Source organism: Lepisosteus oculatus, chromosome 9, assembly GCF_040954835.1.
Source record: "Lepisosteus oculatus isolate fLepOcu1 chromosome 9, fLepOcu1.hap2, whole genome shotgun sequence".
Taxonomy (NCBI): Eukaryota; Metazoa; Chordata; class Actinopteri; order Semionotiformes; family Lepisosteidae; genus Lepisosteus; species Lepisosteus oculatus.
The window spans coordinates 40,163,656-40,191,472 of NC_090704.1; the positions used below are offsets into that span (position 1 = coordinate 40,163,656).

At 37.9% G+C, this 27,817-nt stretch overlaps 1 protein-coding gene across 3 annotated transcripts in view; it reads left to right on the top strand.

Moving 5' to 3' along the window:
* LOC102686427 (zinc transporter ZIP11) overlaps positions 1-27,817 on the top strand; it is a 180,929-nt gene that overhangs the window by 130,944 nt on the left and 22,168 nt on the right. For all 3 annotated transcript variants that reach the window (XM_015356759.2, XM_006635397.3, XM_015356761.2), the window contains one exon: positions 1,430-1,499. In XM_015356759.2, the coding sequence (XP_015212245.1) occupies positions 1,430-1,499 (70 nt within the window). The remainder of the gene's footprint in view (positions 1-1,429; positions 1,500-27,817) is intronic.

A 27,817-nucleotide genomic window follows, 5' to 3' on the forward strand; every position in this document is an offset into this window, starting at 1 on the left:
TGAAGTGCACACATAATATAGCTAAGACTGTTCAGCCAGTTGATGATAATTCTTATTCTTATCTATCAAGACAATCACTATACAGCAATCAGTCAATCAAGGTTTATTTATAAATGGAAAACAATGCAGCATACAGTGGTGGTTTTCAAACAATGTACAGTAACACAATGTAGACAGTACAATACAAACATAATAAATAACAACAACCAGAACAATAAATACATGGAGGTAAAAAAAAAATATTAAGTCCGTGCAAAAAGTGCAAACTGTAGGTGCATTGAGCTCTGAGGCACTGCAGTTAGCTTAAGGATGTGCGCAGCAGTTCATGCCATACTGTATGGGGCAAGATAATCTGAATTTCTTAATATGCTAAAGTGTAGCCATCCATGTAAATTCTGTTATTTATGCCTGCCATTTTTGGTTAATGCAACAGCAGTAAAAATGTAGCATCTGTGATCGCACAGATAGAATGCAAAAGAAATGGATCAGTAATAGTGACACTCTTAAAGACTCGCACTGCAAAATAGAATTTTGAGCACAGTTTCAGAATTGCTAGCAAGGAAAAGAAACTTTGAATTCAAATTGCCCAGTGGGATAAAAAATAATTAAGCCTATGTTCAGAACATTACAATACGCAGTTAAAAGGATAAAATCAAAGGATGTTATGTTGCATAGTGTTACAACATGCAAATAAGCTTTATTTCTGCAGCTTTCCGTTACCTCAGTGGGCTCGTTCTGCTCCACTGCTCATCTCTCTGGCCAATATCCTCTCCCTCTCCATCTCTGCTGTGGCCAGTACCTTCTCCCACACCTTGTCTAGGAGCCAGGGAAGCATGTTAAAACACCATGACTGAAATAGTGTGGACACATGAGGTTGATAGCACTGTTTTGTGCAAACCTTTGATCTGTGCTTGGAGATTGCCTGCCAGTTTACCTAGTAAAATATATTGTGTGCATTAAGGCCTGCAGAAAGTTTCATTTGTCATATAATTCAGGAGAATAAGGGTTTGTGGGAAGGGCCCATTAACATAGGCAAATGTAAAAAAAATAGAAGTGGAATTTGATTTACCCACTTAGGGTTGAGTTTATTAATGTGAATGGATTTCTACTTACATTTTCCAACAGACAGTACAATTGTTAGGGCTGCTGAAATTCATTCTCATGACAAACACTAAGCATCACATTTTCGCTTACTTTGAGAGTCCTGGTTAAAACGTGATTTGCTTTTAAAGAATATGTAAAAGAGATTGTAATGAAATAGAAAAAACAGGAAAGGTGACCTGTTGGATTGTACACGATATCTTTAGATAAAAGATGCCTAAATTGTCATCCTCGTTTCATCATTAAAGTTTTGATTTAATCATTTAAACTTCTTCCTGTTTCTAATGCTGCTCTAATATAATTACTGTGTTTTCCTCTCATTTTCTAGAGGGTCTGGCAGTGGGAGTGGGCTTTGGAGCAGTTGGGAAGACCGCATCGGCAACTTTTGAAAGTGCAAGGTATGGTCCTGCACAGGACTGCTTGACTCATTTTTCCTTTAGCTTTTTATTTTTCGACATCCATGAATACCTGTGTTCCCGGTGTGGGTCATTTCAAAGCCAGACCCTTACCAAAGCGACACACTTATGATATAGTGTTTTAACCACTTCTCTCTTGTGTTCCTAAAAAGTAAGAAAGAGTTGTGGTTAAAATATTATGACATTAGTGTGTTGCTCCTGGGAGCCTTTAAAATGAAAGCTGCAATTCCATGCTGACTTTTTGCTGGAATAGCACTTGCCTCTTATATGGCTAAGGATTTGTACATTTGTACATTTAATCAGTGGCCACTTAATCTGAACTTTTTTGTGTAGTGTACTGTATGTGTTTTGTGCAGGTATTTTGGCAAGCCGAATGTTTAGCAGAGGTAAAAGAGCTCCTTCTGGATAAAGGAAGGAGAAAACAGTCAGATTTTGAAGGAATGTATTTTAACATGCATTTGGAAAGGGTGAAAAGAATCAAGGCTGTCTGTCCTAAAGAAAAATATCTTCATAGTATTTGTATAGTGGGGTATGGTATCTATTTAACTGTAAGTAACAGTAGACCTATGCTGAAAGTGTATCATTATCCTGTGTTGCCCCCCAGTGGCCAAATGGGATTTTGTTGCCCATACTGGTCATGAACACATGAGATCTGTCACACGGAGTACTGTATGGAATTAATCCAGGTAGTGCACGCTTTCACAAGTCCATTTCTTTGTGACACTTCATTGGGGTGGAAATGCCTTTAGTCTACAATACAGGAACATCTTTAATTGCTCTCTACAATGAACTCTGTTTGTCCTGCTCTAGATATGACTGATTTATTCCTTTTATTATGATGTGAGTCAGTTGAGATCAAATTCTCATTCACAATAATGTCCTAGAGACTTATTTATATAATTGGGCATTAACTTGCAGCAATTCTAGTAAATTGCTTTCAATTTTAGTGAAGTACCTAGTCAAGTCCAAAGTACGCCACTTGGGATTTGAACCCATGACCCTCCATATGGACAAAATGAAAGTATATACTTGTCCATATTGGGATTTTTGATAATGCCCACATTATGCTAATTCACAATGTGGAGATTACTTTTCTTTTAAGATGCTAATTTTGATAGTTTTTTATATAACGAGTGGAAGATAATCAAATATCTATTTTCAGTATCTGTATAAACTTTAGAACAAAGCTGCACCTGTTCAGATGAAAGATTTCGGAGCCACAGCTGCGTATTGATAGAAGTGCCATTATCATAAAGTGTATCACTGGGAGATTACAAAGTCCCAGTTATATGTTTTGTAAGAAAAATACAAGACATGCATTGTATTTTGTGATATCCAAACTCCTGACGGACTTGAAACCGATCGTTACTCTGTGGAAAACTATTGTTCTCACTTGGAAAATATCCTGACATATGAATTTTTTCTTGTTAAGCTTCCATTAGAGATAACAATCATAAAGGGATTTAGTAAGTGAAGCACTGCAGAAGACAGGCCTTAAGATGCTAGCTGTCAGACTACCCTTCTTTATAGCATTCTTCAAATGTCATGGTTTAGTACTTGAAATTAGATCTCAGACTCCATTCTTGTTAAATGATACTGCGTGTTCACTGTCTCTTTTGCCAAAGCCATATAACAGTAGTATGTTGAGCAGAAGTAATGTATCCTGCGCAATTTTGGCAAGAAAGTGTCAGTGTTGTGCTAAACATTTATAAACACAACCTTCATAACCATTGATGTACTCCAAATTTATGTACATATTTGAGGAGAAAGCATGCAGTTAGCGGTTTCGGCAAGTATTTATGGAGAAGCGTTCAGCATACTTTGCTTGATGTCTTAGTAGTTAATGCCCAGAGATTGCTTGGGGCTTTGCTGGAGGTTTTGGGCTGTTTTACAGCTGAATAGAAGAAGGACATGTTGGACTGGTGCTGAAATGTGATCTTGGAAGCCAAACCCAGCCAGTTATGAAATTAAATGAAAATCGTTTTTCAGTCTGTGGCTGTGGAAGGTTGTCCCAAGTTCATTAGTTTTAGACATAATATGAGCTGACAATCTCCTTGAAATTGGATAAATCAATTAGAGCCTACATTTATTTGAATCATTATAGGCCACACACAATAGCAACTTGCGTATTTTTTCCATAAAATTATGTAAAATGATTTTTTATTCTTACCATTTAAGGATGATGTATTTCTTTTTATTTTCATGATTGGTTTCTGTTTAGAGAACCACACATCCTACAGAAGTTAACAGGTAATCATACCAGTGCCTTGTGCCTCTGAGACTTAATCCTTACTTACAGTATACTTTCCTGACCAGGAGCTACAATATGTGTACATCTGTACGTGCCATGTGTCATGCTGTGTTCTCATGCGTGCTTTATCGTTCTGTAACGCAGGAGAAGGGTATAATTTCTAATATCTTCTTTTTTCATAGCATTAAGGCTCTGTCCAACAGTTCTGATATTTGCCAGATTTTAGTACAGGCTGTTTACTGTTGCACTATATGCACTATGGCTGATAACAAAACTCTTCCATTTCTTGGTTTTCCAAAAACTGATTAAGAAACATTTTACATGTCTGTTTACCTGCTAATGTGATTTTGTTAATAGCTAAAATGTACTTTGCTCTACTCACTTGAGAGTGAAAGGATACTAAAGCTAAAAAGCATATTAATCAACTCAGAACACCTCATCAAAAATATTATTATATATATATATCTGATATCAGATATCAGATGTCGTGTCATTTACCAAACCGCTTTATACCATACAGTGTCGCAGGAAGCCGGAGCCTACCCGGCAAGCAATGAGCGCAAGGCAGGGTACACCAGTCCATCGCAGGGCAAGTGCAAGCCAATCATACATGGGGACAATTTGGAGGCCATAGTAAAGGCCGAGGAAGGAAATGTGGCTACTCTTATCGAGAAATGCCCGGGGGTCTTTAATGACCACTCAGAGTCAGGACCTCGGTATAACATCTCATCCGAAAGACGGCGCCCACTACAGTATCGTGTCCCCACCACTATACCGGGGTATTAGGACCCACAGAGACAGCAGGGTGGGCGCCCTCCACTGGTCCCACTAACTCCACTTCCAGCAGCAGCCATAGCTTCCCAGGAAGTCTCACATCCAAGTACTGACCAGGCTCAACACTGCTTAGCTTCAGTGGGTAGCCAGTTGAGAGCTGCAGGGTGATATGGTTGCTGGCTCAAAAAATAAATGTGAACTTGTTAAATTTGAATACATGTCTGCTCTTTCACCACTCACTGATTTTATATTGGAAAAAAAAGAATAAATTTTAAGTAGTGAAAAAGTTTTGCCCTTTTTCTTCTTACAACATGATCATAAAGCTTTTCATGGCTACTGTACCTAAAAAACAGTTAAAAAAATATAATAAATTAGCTTGTCTTATGTTCTTGTGAGCACCTTGATATGTAAAGACGTAAAAACAATGATACCAGCAACATTGTTAAGAAAGAGGAGGATTTGTTTTCCCAGTGAGTTCAGTTGTAATAAAAACTTCAAAAATGTCTTTTTAGCATCCTCAGTACTTGCCTTCTTTACATCGCTGTACATCCAGCGTTCAGGTAGAACACTACTAGTTTTAGAAAAGCAAGTGTTGAAGAAAAACAAGTGGGAGAAGTCTCCTTTCCAGATGGGAGGCATTAAATACACTATGAGAAATTATTTAAACTTTTCTTTGGCAGGTTTGTGCCATGTGAATGTGCTCACAGCTGTAGCTGACAGCCGCAAGTATTTTGAAAAAAAAAAACAACGCAAAACCAAACACAAAGGTTTGGTTTTTTTTCTCACATATGTAAGGTGCATGTCACGCAAGAAACGCAGAGTGAAAAGTGGGGCGAGCCTGGTTTGTGAATGGGTTGATTGAGAAGTTTTAACCCCTTGGAATGCGCAGAAACCTCCCTCCAGATGTGATGTGGCTCCTGGACGAGAGCCAGAGAGGAAGGTGAGGCAGAGGGCAGCCGTGTCTCCGTATGAACCTATCTCTCTGAAAAGCAAAGCCTGGCCCTGTATGGTTTTGTAAAGGGAACCAGATGAAGTTCTTAAAGCGTGCCCTGAAAACAAGGCATTCCTACAGTAAATTCTGTTTTACCCAACATACTGTATAAGAGCTAAATAACGTTTTTTAATCAAGTCAATATTACCCAGACTGGCATTTAATAAGGAATGTGTCTGTTAAGTCCTAGGTTCTTTTAAGTGCAACTAACTGAGAAGTCTGTGCCATAGCTATTAACGTTAGCTGTGTCTCAGCTGTTAAAATTGTGAAGTAGGTCAAGGAAGGAGAATTTCTATAAAATCAGAATTTCACAGCCAAAATAAAAGCTGCTTGATGTCCATATTCAATTTTTGTATTGTTTTCATGGATGATGAAATGTATTTGAATATTTAGGTTATTAAGTTACTGATTTCCTGAATGAAGTAAAAATTATTTTAATGTTTTAAATGGTGGATGTGTTCCACCTGATGGCCTGTTGACTAAAGGATTATCCAAATGAACAATTAAGATTCCCGGCATTCAATGGGATGTATTGTTCACAGAATAATATAACTGTTATTCAGTTCATTCCCATATGTGATACTGGCTTTTTTGTCCAATAGTTCCTTTCTTTTTTCTCTATCCTCCAAAGAAACCTTCTCCAGAGAAAGAAATAGTGCTTTACTCCAGTTATGGCAGTCTTGTTACCTACTGTCCTGACACACATGATAGACAGACTGCTGGGACATGTTGAATTATCCCAGCTGTAAGACAAAATTGTTAGAGGAGCCCTTGAAATGGTAGCTGTAAAAATGGAGAAAAAAAAACAGATGAAAAAGGATAGACTACCGAACATTGTTCTTCCTACAGTAAATTAATTTTCTCCTTTCCCATGAAGAAGACAGTTCTTGACACATGTAATACTAGAGTTCTTTGTTCAAAACCCGGAGTAAAGCAAAGGAAAGCTTGTTTTTTAACGAACTTGTTCTCTTCATATTCTTTGTGCTAAAAACTGATGGAGTGTTGGTAAGCTTCGAATAAAAGAAAAAAGGGATAGCCAATCTATGTGTGTGTGTAGCTAAAACAAGTAGTTTCTTGTGTGCGGCTCCACATCGTATTGTAGTTATTAAACTCAATAAGAAAGGAGCCTTTGTCATAGCGACCGTCTAAACCCAGTCACAAGGGACATCTTGTGCCAGAAAACAAAAATTATTTCAACCACAACATTCCTTGGCTGTTTGGTAAGACGAAAAGGGTCTTTTTTTCCCCTCCCTGACAGATACATCATTTGATTTTAATTTTGACCGAAGCACAGGCCTTAGCTGTGCTTACCACCTCACTCTGCAGCTGTTGCCCCTGAGCTGTCCTGATTAGCTCACACCTTGGCACCACCAGTTTTGTGCCTGTGTCCCAGTGGATTAGCAGGCGGTTTAGAGGGGGGTGAATAGGTGGGCCGCAGTGAGTCATGCCATCTGTAGGTTTCTAGGTTCAGCTTCCACTCCCATCACTCTGTGAATGAAGTTATGGCTGTGTTTTTGTCAGAGATAACAGTGTGATCCCCAACCTCTCACATATCACTTCAAAGGGAATGAGCCAAACTGGTGACTTTAAGCTGCGTTGATTTTAACCCCAAAAATACTTTTTTCAGTCTGCTATTGCATTCAAATTTTATTTCTCTGTGGAAGTACCTAAGATATTAATGTGCTGTTCAACACATTGATGTTCTGGCATAATCAACATTCATATGAATCTGTGTTTTTTCAAAGCATTACCATTTTTTAATGGTTCAGTAAGTTCATATATCCCAAAAGGGTACTATACTAGCTTCAAGGTATAACATGCAGAGACAATTTTCATTAATACTAAGTCAAGTTGGAAATGGATTCCATGATTAGTAGTTTGATTGTAATGGGAACCTGACAGATCATCAGGAGTTTGATTGCGTGAACTCCCTATGTACTCTGGCCGAGATATTTCTATTTGATACAAAGAAGTAAAGGCAAATATTTACATACATTTTATTATTTTCGGCTCTACCCATCTGTGGGTAGAACACAGCAGGAAAAATTAGCGTGATATCGTAGCAGCTGTCCACACTAGCTGTGGAGCACCCACCTGTTTCACTTTCTAGAGTGTGAGGCATCGGGTAGAAATGTCTTGACCTTGTCTGCAGTTTGCTCGAGTTTCCTCAAAGTCTGACAAAAAAAGCAAAACCTGAAAACTTGGAAGTGAGAAAGGATTTTAAAAAGGCATGAGCTGATCATACTTTTAGGACACTTTTTGAAAAATAAAATGCAGTTTTGGACTGTTTTTTTATTTCTAATGGGACATGCATGTGAGTGCATGTGGAGTCTGCTGACAGAGATTCTTGTCATTCCAAAGTGAGGGTCATTCATTTAGCTTGAAACAAAACTGTAGAGTCCTGCTGTATGTATGATTTGATGTGTGGGAAACCTTTCAAGCTCTGACCATTTGTTCATTTATTGGATATTAAGCTGTAGAAAGTATCATACTATAAAGTGATTAGGAAAGCTGGCTGAGTTGCAGCCCGCGTACTCATTCATTAAATCATCTTTTGTCCTTGCTATGCTATGTGCAAATCATAAAAAATGTGACTTATTAATTAATTTGATGTTGTGGTTTTAAAACAAACAAGTCTCAAGTACCAAACAGGGCCTTCTGATTCCTGAGAAAACCACAAAGTACGCCAGCCGTGCGTGAGGTGAAACCCAAGAAGACAAAGATGGAGAACAGCTTGTTTTCTCCTGCTGGGAAAGTGAGACACTTTATTTTTGGAGAGGTGAAGCCCTAATGGTTCCTAGAAAGAGGTGCTTCACGGGGGCCAGACAGACACACTCCTCTCGGCCGCAGCCGGAGCCGCGGAGCAGGGTGGAGGTTTCTCAAAGGAATCTGAGCGACCTGGTGGGTTTGAAGGAGGGAGGGGAGGGGCGCCTGTGATGTGGTTTACAGCCCAACCATCAAGCAGCTCTTCAAAGCAAAAGGAATAACAGCTCTAAAGTCATGGTGGTCAGCGCCTGAACAAAACTTTGCTTGTTGCTGAGCTAAATGAATGTCTGCTTCAGAATACAGTGTAGAAATGATCAGAGAGATTGTTCTGAAATTCTGTAAAGAAAACATAGCATGCAGTATGGATGGGAGAGGGGGACCTCATATATGTTTCTGACTCTGTTTTTTTTCAGTTTAGACTTTCCTTTTAGATTTGTTTTGATTGCATCTTGAAAACATTTGAAACCTGCCCCCCACCCCTTGTATTTGGTATCTCTAAGCATTTTAACTTCAGATTGAGATTTCCTTATTTAGATAATGAAGACATCTTGAAAGCATTACGACCTTAAAATCTTTCCAAAATCTGTCAGCTCGTGCGGAGTGACCAACAAGTACTCTAACACAAAACCGGTTCCCAGAGTGTGTCAGGTCAGCCCATCTCAATGAGTGTTTCTGCAAACAGCAAACACAATTCCATTTACCAATGTAAATCACTTGCTCTTATCACAGATTATTTTATAAATCACTGACCTCATCACACTCTGTATACTGTCCTTTGTGCTTTTGGCCCTCTCAGCATGCTTGATGAATTCCTCAACTCACTTTCAATTAGTAGATGTTTATTTGGAAAGACACCTTCCCGTTTCAAAACAGTATTGTGGTTCTTTTTCATCCTACAAATTGTAAGATGTAGAACCTTTATCATACTGTTCCTCCCATGATCAACTGTGGTTAGTAAGTCAGTTCAACTTATTATGACTTTCAGTGACTGGGATCATCTGCACATTGAGCTGAAACCATCCATATTCGTATCATTAAATCTGTTCCTCCTGACAGCTGCACTTGTTAACACTATCAAGTCCTGTTAATGTTGTGCCCTGGGACATTATTCTTTTATTGACTGTTCTTTTCTTTCTGTGTCTAGCTTCTGTGCCACAAGGATGTCAGCCTTAGCCTTCATCGCATTGTGAATGAGAATTTGCTCTCAAATGACTTATTTAGTTTAATACAAGATTATTATAAAGTGTACAGTAGCTGCTGATCGCAGGTTAGATCTTTTGGACTATAACATGCAGTTTGTTTCTTGTTTCATATTATTTTACATTTAAATTAATTTACATTTAAAAATAATTCAACCAATCTGACTGGATTTTTATACATCTGGAATCTGCTTTTAAGTCACTTAAGTTCATCACCTTCCTTCCTATTTTCTTTAACCTACAAAAAATACATTTTCCTAAAAGGGAGTCATTTTTCAAGCATTCCATTCATTCCTTGAGCTGTTTCTTAATTAAGATCTCAATAGGCACAGCACTGTTTTTCCAAATAAGTTGTTTTGTTTCCTCAAGGGTCTTCTTTCGTACTCTACAGATAACATTTCCCTTTCGTTTCCAGACTCTCTGAGTCAGTGCTTCAAAATTGACCTCTCCTTATACCTGTTTGTTTTGTTTGTTTTTGGTAATATTGCCTTTTTTGACAACCATCCCATGAAAGATACCTAATTTCTCTGTTAAAATGAAATGAAACCACATGTTTGTGCATACTTTTGGTGAAAGGGCCTTTTTATGGATGAGTGTGTTTCTGTCTCTCCCTCTCCTTCTCTCACCCATTCCTGATGTAAACAGATAAGGATGAAAAAAGTATTGCTACACTTCCACACAAAGGCTTTCATTCATGGGACTTGTGTTAGTAGAACGGTTTTGTTTTGTACTTCATGTCCACTCATACTTTCCTGTCCAGACTTCATCAACAGGATATTATATGGTATGGCCTTGAAGATGTTTCGCAGGATGATGATATTTTAAATTGTAGGTTAGAAGGTTTAGGGAAGACTTCATGCAAAAAGTCAGGTAAAATATTTTTGAATAGTTTTTCTAATCCCAGTTAAAAACATCAATGTCTTTTTCAAGTAGAAGCTTTCAGGAATCGTGCTTAGGTTTCTTTTACCAGTGGACTAAGACATGGATATTATAATGTTGCACCAAAGAGAATGAAAGAAAGTTAAACACAATGATTGATTTGTGAAAGTGGTCATGGAAGTGATCTTTTTACTGTTCTGTTTATGGATTTCTCAGATGAAATGGTGATGTGTTGAGGTGTTGCAGCAAAATTCTTTTAGTGACTGGAGTGGAAAAATAATACAATTGATCATGACGGTATCTCTCTGCAGGCCAGTTCCCTGTTCCAAGGAAGGCTCCATTTGTCTGTTACGAACTGCTACTTGCCAGTTTGTTCACATTTTATTACATGTCTGTTTTGGGACGCCCACTGTTGACAACTTGTGCTGACCATGTGTGTCATATTAAGGCTGACTTTAATAATTTTTTATACTGTGCCTGGGAGTATTTTGTCTTTGGTTGTTTCCAGACATTTTACTGCTGTATGTTTTTTTTTTTTAATCTAAAAATAATTAATTACTCACTGCACTAAACATACACCAGAAACAATGATTTCACCACGGGTCTTTAAATAGATTGGAAACAGAAAGGGTGATCCAGAGGACACTATCACAGGTAAATACTCGAGAGGATTCTTAACAGGGGTCTGCTGGTCTTCAGTTGCCCTCATACATCCCGCTGATGAGCAGACTAAGTCAAAGAAGTGTAACATTATATCTGACTTGAAGTACTGTTAACCAACAAAAATGATATTTGAACGTGAAAGACAAAAATAGATTGCCAATTACTTTTACAGTGGAATGAACAAGTTTTCTTTGGGTTTTAGAAAATTTAGGTAGGTCATTACACCATGTACAACAGTCGTTGAAATATCCTGTGTAGCAGGGTCCTGACCGCAGTATCTTATTGCCTAGATTAAGGAGATTAAGCCCTGCAAAGCTGTTCTAATGATAGGGGACGGCTTCAATTGTGATTATCACCCTGTGTATACAAGACAGGCCTGGCACACTTAGGTTTTTGTTCTGTTACGTATAAATTAACACTTGTGTTTCTCTCTGACAACTTCTATTCATATCTGTCCCTCATAAGAGTCTTTTTAATCGGATTGACTGTGTGGTGAAAGAGGCTTTGATATTATGAGTATCCAGTAATCAGGTATACAATAAAGAATCTATAAAATAGCTTGTTAGCTGTCTTTTCTATCTTTATTACTTTGTACTGTGTAACTGGAAAAAAAATATTTGTGGGTGCACAGCTGTGGCGATGTGTTGTTAAGCAACATACTGTACTGTAACAAATTAACATTTTTTTTGGTTCAGCATATTTCGGACCACACCACAGCAGCACTTCTTAAGTTATAGAGAAAGTTTAAAATGGCCTAGTTCACATGGAATGGACTTGTAAAAGCCTTCCCAGCAAAAGCAAAAAGATTCATCCTAAGTAAGCAACTCTGTTTTCTCACTGTATTGTACTGTACTTATTGTATTTCAAAGATGCACTTGCCTTCAAGGAATATACTGTTTTGTGGTGCTTCAAGGCATCTGCACATTAATAATTAACTAGTAAAACCAAAAAGACAAGAGCAAAAACAGCAGATTCTTGAATAGGAATCCATACTAAAATAAGCAGTTTCTTTCCTGATGCTTTGGCTTAAGCAGTCCAGTTACAATACTTAAAGTTAAAGTTTGGTGTTTTTGTGTGGTCTCATCTTAGCTGAAATTTTTAATATACTGTACTTCTCTGTTTTTCTTAAATTGTATTTTCTGTTTTTCACCTGAAAAATTCTACAGGTAGGTCTGAATTGATGTATTTGTACTAAATTTAATCATTTTTTCTTTCTGCTGATTTCAATACTTTCACATATTATTTTCCTAAAATAAGAAAACCCTTAAAACACAAGGTCGAGGAGCCACAGGGGAGAAAGCAGTCAGAAGTGACCTTTCCTGTGTCTACCATTTGTGAAGCACAGTAGACTCATAACTAAACAAAATCTTCTGATCTTCTGATCACTTCTCATTTGAGAGAGGAGGTGTTCTGTTTATAGAGGCACATAGCAATGTGAGAGACTTTCCTTTTGTGTAATCGCATGTCTGTTGGTACTTTCTGTAAGATTGTCTTTAGATTGTTTTGGTTTTTCCCCTTATCAGCACAGTGGTCTATATTTAGTTAGCTGTTTTTAGTGTCTTGTGTTTTTTCAGATGCAGGGCAGGTTCAAACACCTGAAACCCATTCGACTGAATCCTATCTAAGTATAACAGGAAAAGGCCCTTCTCTTTTGAATGGTGCTTTGTTAGTATAACTGAATGTGATAACATAGCACATCTCATTGTATCTGATACAGCTGGGTTTGTTTTCTATGGATTGGAGTGTTTTTTTAAATAGTTATAGTGTACAGATATATTGGTTGGAAGTCATTTACTGATCTAAATATGAAGGTTCCGAGCTTACAGTTTTCGTACCGAATGTCCTCATTCTACAGTACTTAAAATAGGTTAACTGGCACATACTGTACTGTCACTGTAAAGCATACTTACTGTAATATTATTTGAAATAGTCTGTTATTTCAAATTGATGATCAGCCCCTTAGTATTGAATTGTCGCACTTGAACACACAAGTTATTTTCACAAGTTTTGTAACGGTATTACATCATGATGCGAGCAGGGATTCTGGTTAAGTAAAGTACAAAGTCAGGATTAAAAGCAAAAAATGCTTAAACTGCTGTTAATAAATGTTGTTAGGGCCTAAGGCCTTCCTCACATATAATTAATAATAATAATAATTGCTTACACTTATATAATTGCTTACACTCCACTCAAAGCGCTTTACAGGTAATGGGGACCACCAATGTGCAGCATCCATCTGGACGCCAGAACGCTCACCACACATCAGCTATTAGTGGGGAGGAGAGAAGATAATGAATATTATGAGGCCATGATTGGTAAGGGCCAATGGGAAATTTGGCCAGGGCGCCGGGGTTACACCCCTACTCTTTTTGAGAAACGCCCTGGGATTTTTAATGACCACAGAGAGTCAGGACCTCGGTTTTACGTCTCATTCGAAGGACAGCGCCTGTTTACAGTATAGTGTCCCCATCACTATACTGGGGCATTAGGACCCACATGGACCGCAGGGTGAGCTCCCCCTGCTGGCCACACTAACACCTCTTCCAGCAGCAACCTTAGTTTTTCCCAGGAGGTCTCCCATCCAGGTACTGAGCAGGCATATTGTTGTGCCTGGACACATGCAGTCCCAAACCACAGTCTTGATGCTGCAATACCTGGACATTTTGGAATACATTTTATGGCATGAATACTACTGAGACTAGTGAAAAATTTAAGCCCTGGTTTAGAGTTATGTACAGTATAGCTAAAAGAAACACAACAGAATTTATTTAGGTTCCTTAGAGCATAATTTAAGGATATTTTGATGGAAATTATTTTGTTCTTTAACCTTTAAGTGGAGGCCAAGTGTTCTGGAGAATTACGTCATCTGTGACAAGGCTATTAAAGCGCAAACAGTGCTTGGTGTACAGACAGTGCTCTAAGTCCCTGTTCTTGAGAATTCATATCATTAGCGAGGTGTGACTGGGATTCCCTGCGAGGCAGCAAACATTTAACAGAGTTTCACTGGGATAGAGCTGGGATTGGTTGGCTGGGACTATCTCTACTTTCTGGCAAACAGCAACTCCTCTGATTTGCGAGGAGTCCCCGTAAACTGTGTGGCGGATAACTTCAGCTGACCTGGGACTGCAATGACCATGCCACGACCTCTAGGAGCCCCTAAAAAACACTGCTGGGAGAGACCCTAGTATGCTTTTATAAATACTAATTGTTTAAGTAATTTATTGATTGCCCTTGTGTATGAGTGCACACATGGGGGTTAATCCTTCATCTGGAGTGGCCAGTTGTACAAAGCTGTGCCAGTATCTCACTGGTGTATCGCATAGACAACATCAAGGATGTTAAGGATTGTTGGTGTTTGCAACTTTATCTTAAGTTGTATAGACACAGTACTGTTTCCCTCTTAGAGTTCAAACAGTTGTGGTCAGAGAGGCCACTCAGGTGTTGTAAAGTGCAGAGAGGTGAAGAGAGGTGTGAAGTCGAAACCTGCATGTGAATAGAGAAGATTACACGAAAACAAGTCTGTCATTGAGAGAATGGGGAAGGCGTGAACCAAGTTTCAGGATATGTTTTGTTTCTGATGTCTTTCTGCTATGGGAGTTGAGAAACATTTCTTTGAGAATGCAGACCGAGAGATCAGTGTGATCATGGCCGTCTGAAGTGAAATGAGAAACTATGGGCTTGGAGAAATCTTTAATCTTCACAGTCCTAACATGTTCTCTGCAGCAGTCTCCTAGTCTCCTTCCAGTTTCCCCAACGTAGATAAATGGGCATGTCCTGCAAGGGATTCGGTAAATGAGGCTGCTGGAGGTACAAGAGGTCGCCTGGGTGATCTGGAATTTTCCTGAGGGGGCCTTGAATGCGTAAAAGAAAGTCAGGGGTCCACTTGAACCTTAGTTCCATCTATTGTACAAAGTGTTTGTTGGGCAGGATGGTCCCATCTTGTTCATTACTGTTCTTTTTTTATGTTCGGAGATACACAAACTGCTCCCCAACTCCATCCAGAGTAGAGAGGATCTTCCACAGCATCTTGTGACAGTAGGAAACGCTCTGCTTCTCTAAACAGAGCTGATTCTGTCCTGTGCGGCACTCGATGAGTAGGCATCAAAGAGCATGTCTCTAGATGTGATTCTCTCCTGAGGGGTACTAAAGAGTTGTTGCCAGAGAGTCCAAAAATAATGGGCCATTTAAAATTGGGAGGGTATGCTATACAAAATTGACTAATTCCAAATTAAAAAAAATAATAAAGAGGCTTGTACACTGCAAAATATTTCCTATAACTTTACTGTTTTTGAAAGAACCCAGAATAATTGCATGGCAGTGTTTTTTTATATGACCCAGTAAAGAAGTTATTAAAAATGTGTTCTGCTTAATGTTTAGCAGGGACCTGTTTTAAATAAAACATGCTGTACTTAACTTTCAAACTGTAAGCTTGTTAATGGAGATTTAAAAGATGTTCTGTAACTGTTGACCAATGAAGTAGTTCATTGTAGGAAGTAATTTTAAAAGTGTTTTTTTTGTGTTTGCAAAGTAATTAACAGTCTACAATTTTGCAGTTTTTTAAAAATAGCATACACATGATACTTTTTTCATTAAAATGTTTTAATTGTAAAACCTTATTAGTGGTGTAATTGTTTGTCCTGTTTGTAATACCATTACAGTGATGTGCAAGTCTGTTCCTGAAATCCTTGAGATACAGTACCAAAATCACACCATATCACACAGTCTGTTGTGTCAGTTGCTGGTTTCTCTTCCCAGATAAGAGATACAGCTCTTTTCTAAAAGCTTCAAAGTGCGCATCTACTGTAGGAATATGTTCTCCTGCCTGTGTAAGTAGTTACTGTAATTCGTGCGCAAGCTGTGCTGTAGTTTATTTGTGCAGTGTCTTGGGTCTCTAAGAGCAGTATGAGGCTGTGCAGAGCCAGCAGTCCTTCTAACTGCAAATTTATACAGTGACAAAGACTCTCAGAACCTCACGGCTCCTGCTGCGTTAAACAACAGCGGCAAGAGAGAGTTTATTTTTACTGAATATATGGAACCGTGGAGACGGGCGCTTGTCCTGCTCGTTTTCTCCTCTGGTTGGGGAATTAATTCCCGGCAGGATATCAAGGCCTCATGTAGGATCAAACACGCCAGAGTGCACAGGTGCACAACTGAAGTCAAAGTTTTATTACTGGGAGCTGGTAGGAGAGACTTTTAAATTATTTATTAATAGATGTGAATATTTATACTGTGCAGTCTTTTGAAGAGAGCTTGATTCCAATGGGATTTGATACTGCAGCTCTGTGTTGGTTTGCAACAGTGAGAGATTCATGAAGGGATTTAATTTCATAGTCATTTTACACTACTGAGACTCCTTTTCTACAGTGTATTATTAAAGAAAACAGTCTTTTCTAGCAATGTTTTATGAAACTTTAAACAGTGCTGCTTCTTAACACTGAGACATTGAATTGACTTCAGGTATTTTTTGTAAATTCATAACCCCTGGAAAAAACATTTCTAAACACTTTGTAATGTTGGGAAAGAGCATTTGCATTTCAGAAGTTCGGCAGCAGACGGCTTAAACTTTTTACCTTGAAGAAGCCCAGTCATTCAGGTTTCATAGTTTTCTGAAGTGCACACTAACTTTGACCAAAAAAGCCAGTAATTTCTTCCTGTAATTCATGATTATATATTAATTCAACTCAGCTAAAAAACATACAAATTGGGAGTTTACAAGAAAGAAAACCTAGAGGGGATCAAGGAGGCTAACCAAACAAGTTCTGAATTGTAATTGAGCCATATGTTTGTTTGAGTAAACATATGAGGTTGACCAAGTAGGTTTCAAGGAAATCCCAGTCTGCACCCAATCACGTACTAGTAACTAGTATCGTCATTGAGCAAGAGCAGTCAAGGGCTCACTGACACAATAATGTCTGAAAGCACAAGTGTATCTGTCATGGTCACTCAGAGAGGCTAAGAGGTAATCTTCATGTGGAACTATTTGTATGTACAATCATACATTGTGTACAAAACCCAAATTTAAAGTCAGTCTGCAACGTTTGGGCCCATTTTAAGGATGACTGTCCTACATTTGGAAGCAAAATGGTAAAGAACCCTTTGTCTAATTGGCTTAAAGCTTCCACAGTTGGGCACCACAAGGCTTCTGCAGAAGGAAAAAAAGCTTATTGTGAGAGAGTGATACTTTGTCATTCCTACTCATTGGCACCAGCTCTGTGGGTACTGGGTGTACTGAAGACTCCCCAATATTTTTGATCCTATTATTGTTAAAGCTGGGTTGAATGCATTTTTGCTTTGACCATGTTTGGGAGATTACCTAAGGATTGAGCATTTCACAATCATGGGTGATTATTACATCTTGACCTGGAGTCCATAGTCAACTTTCTTTACAGTAAAGGAACAAGTAATAGGTTTATTCCATGCTGAAAAAAAGAAGAAAGAGAACACAACGTTTCGGCCGTGGAGCCTTCTTCAGGTGTGTCCTTTACAGTATATGACTTTATCTAAAAAGATGTCTGCACAGGACAGCCACTGCCAACGTGTGAACCAAACAAAAGATAGATGATTATTTTTAGAAATGAATGCCTTTGTCATTTGGAAAACCAGCGCTACAAAAAAACCGTTCCAGAATGAAAGCATTCCAGAACAGCCCATACAGTAGTTAATTCCATTACATCTGATCATCTCATTCCTTATTTCTGATTTTCCAAGGTGTGTACTGCAAAAAGGTCAGACATTTTAGATTCAGATATTTCTTTTTATTTTAATTAGTTTGCCTATTTTAGAAATAGATTATTGTTGTTTGAGTTTTCATCATGTCTAGCATTACCGTCAAGCTGAAAAAGGAAGCTAGAGATGCAGAAATCATATTTACCAGATTCTTTTTTTTTGTGAGAGCTGTTCTGACTTCATTATGGCTCGGGGTTTAACATTTCTAATCAAGCTTAAGGCCATTCCCATCCCATTACATCTTTATTCATCTTGTACTTTCCGACACTACCTAACACTTAAACTGAAGAAATGTTGGAAAATGAATTGGAAAAGGAAAATGGAAAACATTAGACACAGTCAGGTCATTTGCACACTAAAATAACATTATGCCATGCAGGAGGGTGTTGGCAAGATGGTTGTGATTATTGTACTAATTATTTTTCCTTTGTTTGACGTTATTAGCATTGATTGTGCTACTGAAATGAATTTGTAAATTGGGTTAACTGTTATTACCTTTTACTTTAGGGGTACAAGAAACAAGAAAGTTTTATACTGACTATATCATTACTGCATAATATCATTAATATTCACCTCATCTCATACACACATTGATTTCAACCTTTCCTTCTCAAAGCCCATGTTTAAAAACACTGCTTCTGCTGTTGTAAGCACTTCAAATTGAGGGACATCTGATATTGTGTATTCCAGGTAAGGCAATATATGAAGTGGGGATTCCAGTTCAGGAAACAAATTAAATTAAGCTTGCTTCACTAATCACTAAGAATAAATCACAGCAAGCGGTTTACATACAGTTTCAGAGCACTTTCTCTTACTCCTCCATTTCTAAAAAAAATGAGTTTATATTAAGATAATAAGAAACTGTGAAACATCATTGCTACAAAATAAGAATTAAGAACGCTGACCAGTCTGGCTTCATTACAAAAGTGAGAATATGCTTTTCCTAGGGTACCACAGTATCTTCAGTTATGCAAGAGTAGAGAAGACTCTACTTCAGTGAACTTATTTATTGCTTTGTATATTGTATTGTGTGCTTCAGTTTACAGGCCCAGGTGAACAATATGGAGAAAGAGGAATTGTGCAGTATCGTGCTGGCTGCCTCATTCTCTATGCATTTTATCACAGGACAGAGATGCATCTCCTGCTTTTTTTTCCTGAAGCCGTGCAGTGTTTTGTTCAAACTCAGAAAGTTACTATAGTTACTGGTGACTTTTTTTGAAGTGGCTAATAGGAGCAGAAGAGCTGCTGAAACATCCCGGAGCTCTGGTCTAAATTGAAGATGGCAGGAGTTAACTGAACTCCCATTGAGACAAATCAGATACTGTTGGTACAGCTGAGTTAGTGAATGGTTTCTTTGGTTCGCTTGCAGGTGGCCATATGGCTAAAAGCTTAGCAAAATCAAAATGTTATTTCAGATGTTTTCAGGAGGGGGCGAATTGAGGGGGGTGGGAGTAGCGGTGTTTTATTTTTTTCTTTAACCTTGGGTCTTTTTCAGGGCATTTTGTGGAGTGTAATTTGAAAAGAATAGTTTCTTTATTAACTGAGTTCATATTAGCTGACTGGTTTTCTTAAAGGAACAGAATGAGATTTATTTTTTCTTGCTTAAATGCAGGATGCTGCTTCAAGAATTCAAATATCTGTCTAGTAAGGTGTAATCTAACTAGTTCCTAGCTGAGACCCACCTGGCTTACTATACTCGAAGATGCCTCACCTTGGAAGTTGACCTTGCAAATGGTTAACCTTCTGGATAAATAGCTCTTCATCAGAGACGGCCTCTCTGTTGATTCTGGGTGTACGTGCAGTTTAATGTGATGAAAACTTTAATTAGTTTCCTTTTCCCATGATACTTTTCTCTTACAAGCTAAAAATATTAGGGCATGAAGAAAAATATAGATGACAGTCGTCCCTGCCTTGACCCTTGGCAACTAAAGTTTCTTGGCCAACCACTGTGAGTTAACTCCAAGCCCTCTGACCCCTATCCCTCTTCAACAGCATTAATTTGATTAGTGGCACTCAATTCATCCCTTGGCATTTACTTGTTACTTGATAAAAGTTAAGTATTTCATTTAGAAGCACAGGCATTTTTGCAACTGGTAAGGAGTTATACTCACTGTGCATACCTTGTAGTCTTTTGCCAGCCAGAACCTTGTATTTTGAAAATACAAATGATGGATTATTTTATTCCAGATCAGAAAGTTTTTAGTTTAATCCAGTCAGGTAAGGTTCTTATTTTCTGTCTGTGATGTGTGCAGATGAAAACAGAATTTCTTTTGAGTGCAATATTTTCCAAGACCTCAAGGGCCAGCAGGTGTTTGCCCAAGAATGACAGGGAACTGGCGAGCTGCCTGCCCCAGGATGGAGTCAAACCTGGAAAAGCGAATGGAGTTCCAATGTACTGTACATTCTTTCCAATGATATGGCAGCTCTGGCTTATTGCAGTGTTGCAGAGCTGATGACTGAAAAAGATGTTCCCTTGAAAAGCACTCCTGCCCAAACCAGCTTGTTCACAGATTCCTGACAGAATCATTTCTGAGGCTTTTTAATAAATTAAAATATTTGATAAACAAGACCTTTACAAAAAAGGAAATAGAATTCCAAGCCATTTTTTTCTTAATTATACAGTTGTGTTTATATAGTATATAAGACAGTTTGTCAGTACTGTATACCTGATGTTGTGTCTTTAAGTGTCTTTCTATCTTCTCTTCAAGAAACATTCCATATTGAAAATCAATCAATTCATATTTAAACTTACATAATACTTTAATAAAGATAATAGCCTGTTCCTTCAGCATTTATGAAATGAAATTTCATCAAAATGAAAGTCACCTTCATCCAAAACAAGAATTGCAAAGACTTTAGAATGGGACTGCACTAACGACATGGACTTGATGATGCTTCTGTTAACTGCTGTTCACTCGAGGGAACGCAGGCAGGGTGGGAGAAGAGGTCAGGGGATCAGACAAAAATTCTCTAATGTTTAATGAGGGGGCGAGTGGGCAGTAAATGTATCCAGAAATTTTGGATGGGAAAACCTTTAAATCTAAATGTTATTCTTTTCAGCCCTCAAAGAAGACATTGTGTGGAGATCCAGAAGGACATACCAGCCTCTGAAAGGGCCTTTTTCTTGTGCTTTCTCTCCCCCCTCCCATCTCACACTCTCTCTTCTTTCACAACAGCTGCTTGGTGCCTGTGGACGGCTGTAGCTCAATTGCTTTCTCAAGACATCTGTAACCCTTCGCTGGGTCCTACCGCTCCCACACAGGAACATTGAGCCTGGGGCAGACAATGGGGCTAATTCATATCGCTCGCAAGTCTTTACTAATACAGAGACAGTCAAAAACAATTTTCTTTCCCTGCAAAGGGCTGTACTGTGCCAAACACAATCTTATAAATGACAGAAGCTTAACCATCTTAAAGATCAATATTGCAAACCTGACTTACCCAAAAACAAAACTGTGCAAAGATTGTTAGTGTATATATTTCCCCACTCAACCTTCTTTATTGCCATACAGTGCCTATCAATGAATAAAAACATACAGTGGAGCAGAAGCCTGTCCTACAAAATGTATCAGGAAACTCTCCTGCATTTGCTAATTACTTGTGTAGTTTGTTGAGAAGACTTCACTGTTATGTTTTTATACTTAGGCTTAAAAATAGAATAGAATAGACTTTAAAATGGTGGTGTTCCACATAAAAAAGCAAAGTTCACAATATGTACACCATGATTAATAAAGCGCAAAACAAACTGGAAAGGAAAGATCCTTAGTGTCACATTGTTCAAACAGCAAAATTGTTCAGATTCTAGGAAAAAGCTCTAAACTTTCTGTATGCTCTAACTGTTCTGTAAGCTCTTCAGAGTGGCCCATGGTAAAATGTATAATGTATATCCATTGCCTGAATCCAGTATTCAGCTGCTGAAGTTACAGTACTACTGTATATCTGTACACTACAGCAGGTTTATGGTGTTTTCCAGAAATGGTACAGTATGTTACGTGTTCTTAATGTTAAAACAGCCTTGTCTGCTGGTGGATTATTTGAGTGTTCTCTCTAGGATAACTTTGGATTTCAGTGGAAGGAAGATGAAAGCATCCGTTTTAACTCAGGTCACAGTGAGAGATGTATTGTTTCCATTTTCTCTTTGTTGTTTTTCTTTCACAAAAAAGAAATGCTTAACCCTTTGACTCACTGACACAGTGACATCCCTGCATCTGCAACATGTCTTCCAACTACGGTTTATTGAAAATAAGGAAATCGATATTTTATGGATGTTTTTTTTTACAACTGAGACTCTTGAGCTAATTTGGTCGTGTCCATATGAGCAGATATATTTCTGTTACCGTGTCCGCACGTACAGATTAATATGTGAGCTAGTCCATGTGCATTTTAAATTCTTTAAATTTAATTTAGAAAAGGGATCACAGTTTTTTTCTTTATTACTTTTCCTTATTTATTTTCTAAAAGTAACATTCTTCTCTACGCACCATAGTAAAGAACCATTAACAACGTTAATGTGTTACAGAAGTGTTATAGAAGGCATTAGTATGATATTTTTTGCTTTTTAAATTGCTAATTGTTCCTCTTTTAATAACCCTTTGCTATTGCTGCAGCCCAGCTACTTCTACAGGGGACATAAAGCCCAAGTATGCTTTGCTTTCTGCTAAAACCTGCTCTTGTTGGGGCAAGTCCATTATTTTTCATGATGTGAGTCCCACATAATCTAGCTTTGACTCGTGGCAGGATACAGTCCCATAGACACCAGGCAAGTCACAGGACTTGCTCTTGGGCAGCAGACTGGCGGGTTCATATCCACCCATGCCCAGGAAAAGCTGTTTGGAGAGTTCTCAACACAGGGGGCTAATGACATGGCCCAGCCCCAGGCCACTGAGAGTTAAAAGGCAAAGAAGCATAAAGACCACACAGTAAAATTGATTTTATTGACAGCAGCTAACCAAATGTTGTCTCTTTTGTGTTTGTATGCTGCTTCGCAGTTGGTTCTCCTCAGCCTGTCTGCTTTAGATTATTGACGTCATTTATTAGTCACACCATTTGTAGATACAGCACGCAAGATTAAATTAATTTCATTCCTCTTCAGACAAAGCCTTATTCATTCGCAAATATGTACAATGTGTAAGGCTACTATTGAAAGTATGATTTAGTTTGGATTGATTTGAGTGTTGTCTTTCTCAGGAAACATTTTTCCTCCTGTGATTGTCAAGTCCTTGTTGGTTTGCTGTTTTCCATTTTACAGTGTGATTGTTTTATTGGTGATTGTGAATGGAATTATGAGCTTGTCTGAATGAATATTGTTGGTCCTCCAAAAAGCTGGTACCCCAGATGTAATACAGTAAATTTAGATATGTTGGGAATGTTTACAAGCTAGATTGAGACTAAAAAGACAGAGCACAAATTCTGTACACAAAAACTCTGGAGAGCCAAGGGTTACGTAATCATTGTGCATATGTCTTGAATCAGGATTTAAGAATCTGGATGGATTCCATTTCTTACTGTATTTTGAGACAGGGCATTTTACAACTAACAGTTTTACAGTACACCCAGACTGAGGGCTAATCTGGCTCTGTGGTTAGTTTACCAGGCTTTTAAACCCAGTGCATAAGGGTTTATAAGTGAAGTGAAATTGGTGGTCTCTCTGGACATTTGTTTACATAATTCAGTAGAACTGGAATCTTTACAAGTAAGCAAGACAACCAGCCAAGGTTTACAAGGCATAGAATCTCAGCTCTCTTCTGCCTATGGCAGGCCCTCATAAAGCTTTTGTCAACCAAGGTTAGGGTAGAGTAGTGAAGATGAACTCACTGCTCCAGCTGAAGCATGCCTGCTAGGTGAATGCAATTTCTGAACCAAGTACAGTAAAGGCCAATGGAAACAAACACCATAGTAACCAACTGACCAGTCAACCACATCCTCCCCACATAACAAGAAATTACCTAGCTGTAACAAAAAAAAAACAGGAAAGTGAGGCAGGATGGATGATGTTTGATATTTTCATTAATAAGACATAGAATTTGCTGAATCATTTTTTTTTTTAGAAATTACATTTTTACATTGCATTGGACATTTAGGTTAATATTTTTGTCAGGAATAATGGAACCTAAGACAGCATCTGAGCTGTAAAGGTTAGATTCATTAAAAAAAGGCAGAAGAGAATTAGATTTAAAGGTTGATATACAAATAATTGTAGATCAACATCGACCATGTGCCTAAACAAATTTAATAACAAATATTTCAAATGTAATGAATAATATCTGTGAACATGAACAAAGAGCTTATGTTTGTATTTTTAGAGAACGTTTAGAGAACAAAATAAAGGACACAGGAGGCTAAATGACCTAATCATTTTGACCTAATTGCCATGTAGCAGGTTAAATGAATCTGATACAGAATGGCCGTGAACATGACCAGGCTTAAATTAATTTGCAGTTAATTCAAATGAATCATTTAGTTTGTCAATAAGACCTCTTCTAAGATAACTGAATACTCTTCCAGCCCAGCTGTTGATCAGGTAAGATTTAGATTGGATTTAGAAAAGGTAGGTCTTGCCGATACAACTTGATAGAGTTCTTTAAACAAGAAACAACACTAGTGTCCTCAAATTATAGGCATTAAGCTTACAGGAAATTACAGTGTTTGGTTTGAGTGTTGGTTAATAAATAGAAAATAAGTAGTGATAAAGTGTGAATGCTGAAATTGTAGTGATACTGTATAATTAGTGAAGAACCACAGGAATCTGTGCTAGGGCCATTGTTCTTCCTAATTTATAGCAGTGATCTAGATTCTTGTTTAGTTATTTAACTAGTAAAGTTTTTGAATGATTGAGATTGTCTCCTACACCGACAAGCTGAAATAACTGAACCCTTTGATATCATTACAAGTGGACCTGATACAAATATTTAAAATTCTCAATATTATTGAAAATTGTCCACAATTGTCCACTGAAGTAACATACTGTATGTGTAACATAAACCCATGGACCCAAGTGGAAACTACAGTATGTGGAAGTGCATTTAAGACCATGAAACAAAAATACTTCTTTACTCAAGCGATTGTTTGAACATGGAACAAGATATCTAGCCATGTTATATTGTATAAGCCACTACTCTGTCTTCTTTTAAGAAAAGTCTGGATGAAATCCTTGTCCAAACTCCTGTACCAAACAGGTTAGATGGGCCAAATAGCCTCTTCTTATGTGTACCAATTCTTATGTAAGATAGTCTAAGATAGACTAGGCATCTATGCACACGCATAAAGCTGAATACTACTGGAGCAAACTTCAGTAGTATTCTTAAATCAGTGACTGCTGAACTATTAAACAGAATGACATGCAGTAATTCAGTCTAGAGGAGGTATCATATCATCATAAATTATTGGATTGCCTTGTGGAATGGGAGACTACAGTCTTTACAGTTATCAAACCCTCATGTGTCTAAAACCACAGCAACAACAGAAATGCACTGACACTTTGGTAAATTGGATACATACTGTATTTAATATATTTTTGCATTTTGTGAGCCAGTTTTCCACAGGTATTCTGTTTCCTTATGCACAGGGTGTTGTAATGATCCTGGCAAAATGTCTCCATTTGTGTATATACTATATTTGGATGATAAGAGGTGTTATATCACTGGTACCATTCGTGTGATTGTTTCAGTCCAGCTGGGGAGAACTGCAGCTTCCCAGCTGAGCTTGTTTTCACTTAACCTGCTGATTCAATCCTGGCATCCAGGTGACTTGGGAGTCATTTAAAAAAAATATATAAGAAACCAACGGCACACCCTAGAAGAAAAAAACACACAAGATTTTACAACATAATCAGATAATCAGCCTTATAACCACCTGGTCATGAATCACTTCTTTGTATAAAAATCAAACTACGACCATAGTGAACCTTTACCTCATGTGTGACTAATTCTTCAAGCAGCTACCTTAATAAACAGTACGATGTCATTGTGACAGGTATGCCGTTCAGGCACAGTACCGTTAAACAGACCATGCTCTGCACACTGGGACCTCCCTTTGTGGCCTGGTAGGGCTGATAAGAGCAATAGTCTACTCTTTAAACAATATTAATAAATCACCAGATACAATAGAGCTCTCTTTGCTTATCTAAGGTTTCTGGGATCAGGCATTGTAGACGTGCTCAGTAGCAAGTGCACTGAAAACAACAGGAGAATTGACAGTTGTGTATTTTCAATGTGTTTTCCTGGTGTGCCACACTGGTGTCACATGTAGCGAATTGTTGTGGTGTTGTTTATAGAAGCAACTGTTGTGCTGCTGACTTTGAAGGTACATTTTCTCTTTGAAGGCCAAGTCTGTGTCGTATTTAATTCTTTGTTTGTATAGTACATTGTATTGGTCCTTATGTAATTGTTTTTCCTCTTTTCCTAACTTACTAATTTAAAACATCCAGGATGTAAGCAATAATATTATGGGGCAAATCTAAATTTCCCAAAAAGATATACATGTTTATATACTGTAGTAATATATGTATAGTTAAAGTGCAACAAGGTGACTTGAGGGAAAAGCTTTGACATTTGCATCCTTCCTTGGTACAGGGGAAAAGGAAAACGATATGGTTGCATATCTTTTAACCTGGAGGATGTTTTTAGCAGCTTTCACTGATTTTGGAAGGAGAAACATTTCCTCAAGGCCTTCAGATCATTCAATACGGCATGTGTGGAAGGGGATACATTTGTGTACAAGTATTTCTTGGAGAATACTGCTTACTTCCCAATGATAAATCCCCAAGTGATGATGACCTTTCTGAAGCTTTGATGTTACCGTATGTAGGAATTAGCTTTTGCGTACACTGTATTGCTAGCTTGTTTGTGAATTTTTTTTAAAGTCATTTTGCCCTTGTAGCAGCGATTAGTGTCTCTAGTGGAGGACAAACACGTGTTCATGTAGCCCTGACTCCATTTTAGCCATGCTGCATTTCAAATTAATCCTCCTTCCCAGCTATGTCAAAATTGCACATAACCTGTACTACCTGACATAAATCTTTGTGTAAGGGATTAAAAGATAAATATTTTGCAGGTCAGTACTAACCAACACTGCATAAAGCAGTGTGTTCTCTAACATTTAAAAGTGCAGTATTTAGCCAATTTGGCTTTATTGCTTTTGTCAGTAATGTCAGGCGGCTGTGAGTTTTGGAGGTTTCTTGGGAACACTGGCCTCTGTGAACATAAATAGCTAATATTAATATGAAAATATTAAATTGTGTCATTCTCTGAAAATGTAATAGCAGACAGATTGCCATTCTGAAGTGCACAGAGAGTGTTTCCAAGTTTTCTCCTGTATGCAATTCAAATGCTCTGACCTTTGTACTTACAGAGCACAGCGCGCTGCTCACTTTGTTCTTCCAACAGAAAACAAGTTATTGTTTCCAGGACAACTGCAATTTAATGCCCAAATTCATAACTCAAAAAATTAAATCAAGCAAGGGTTGTCATGATCAAATACAGCTAGCTTGTTTTCCAAATAACTGTGAAAATTCCGTTATTTGCAATGCCCTCCAAATATACTCGCTTTTTGTTTTGTTATAAGTGCAATATAATACTTTTTGTTCTAATTTGATCACATTAAAGTCAAAAACATACTTGTAATAGTAGGTTTATAGGGAAGCATTCACTTTAAGAATATTTCAAGGTGTAAAAGCCAGTATTTTGTTACATTTCCCTTTGTACTGCTGTACATTAATTCTTAGAGTATTTTCTTCAGTTGGTAAAATACGTACAGTATATACAGTAGATGTGTACATAGGATATAAACCTGCAGATTGGCCTTTTTAGTCTAAGAATTCCCCCTGTTTTTTTTTTATAGACTCCTTAGTTGTTGTGGGTCATTGTCATGCTGCATGGAGAAGCACCACCCAATAAGTATGGAAATGTTTTCTTCAGTATAAGCAAACAAAATGTTTCTGTAAACATTGAAATTCATTTTGGTGCTGCCATCATTAGTTACATCATCAAGAAGACAAGCCAGTTCCAGAGGAGGCCATGCATGTCGAGGCCATGACGTTACCTCCACTGTTTCA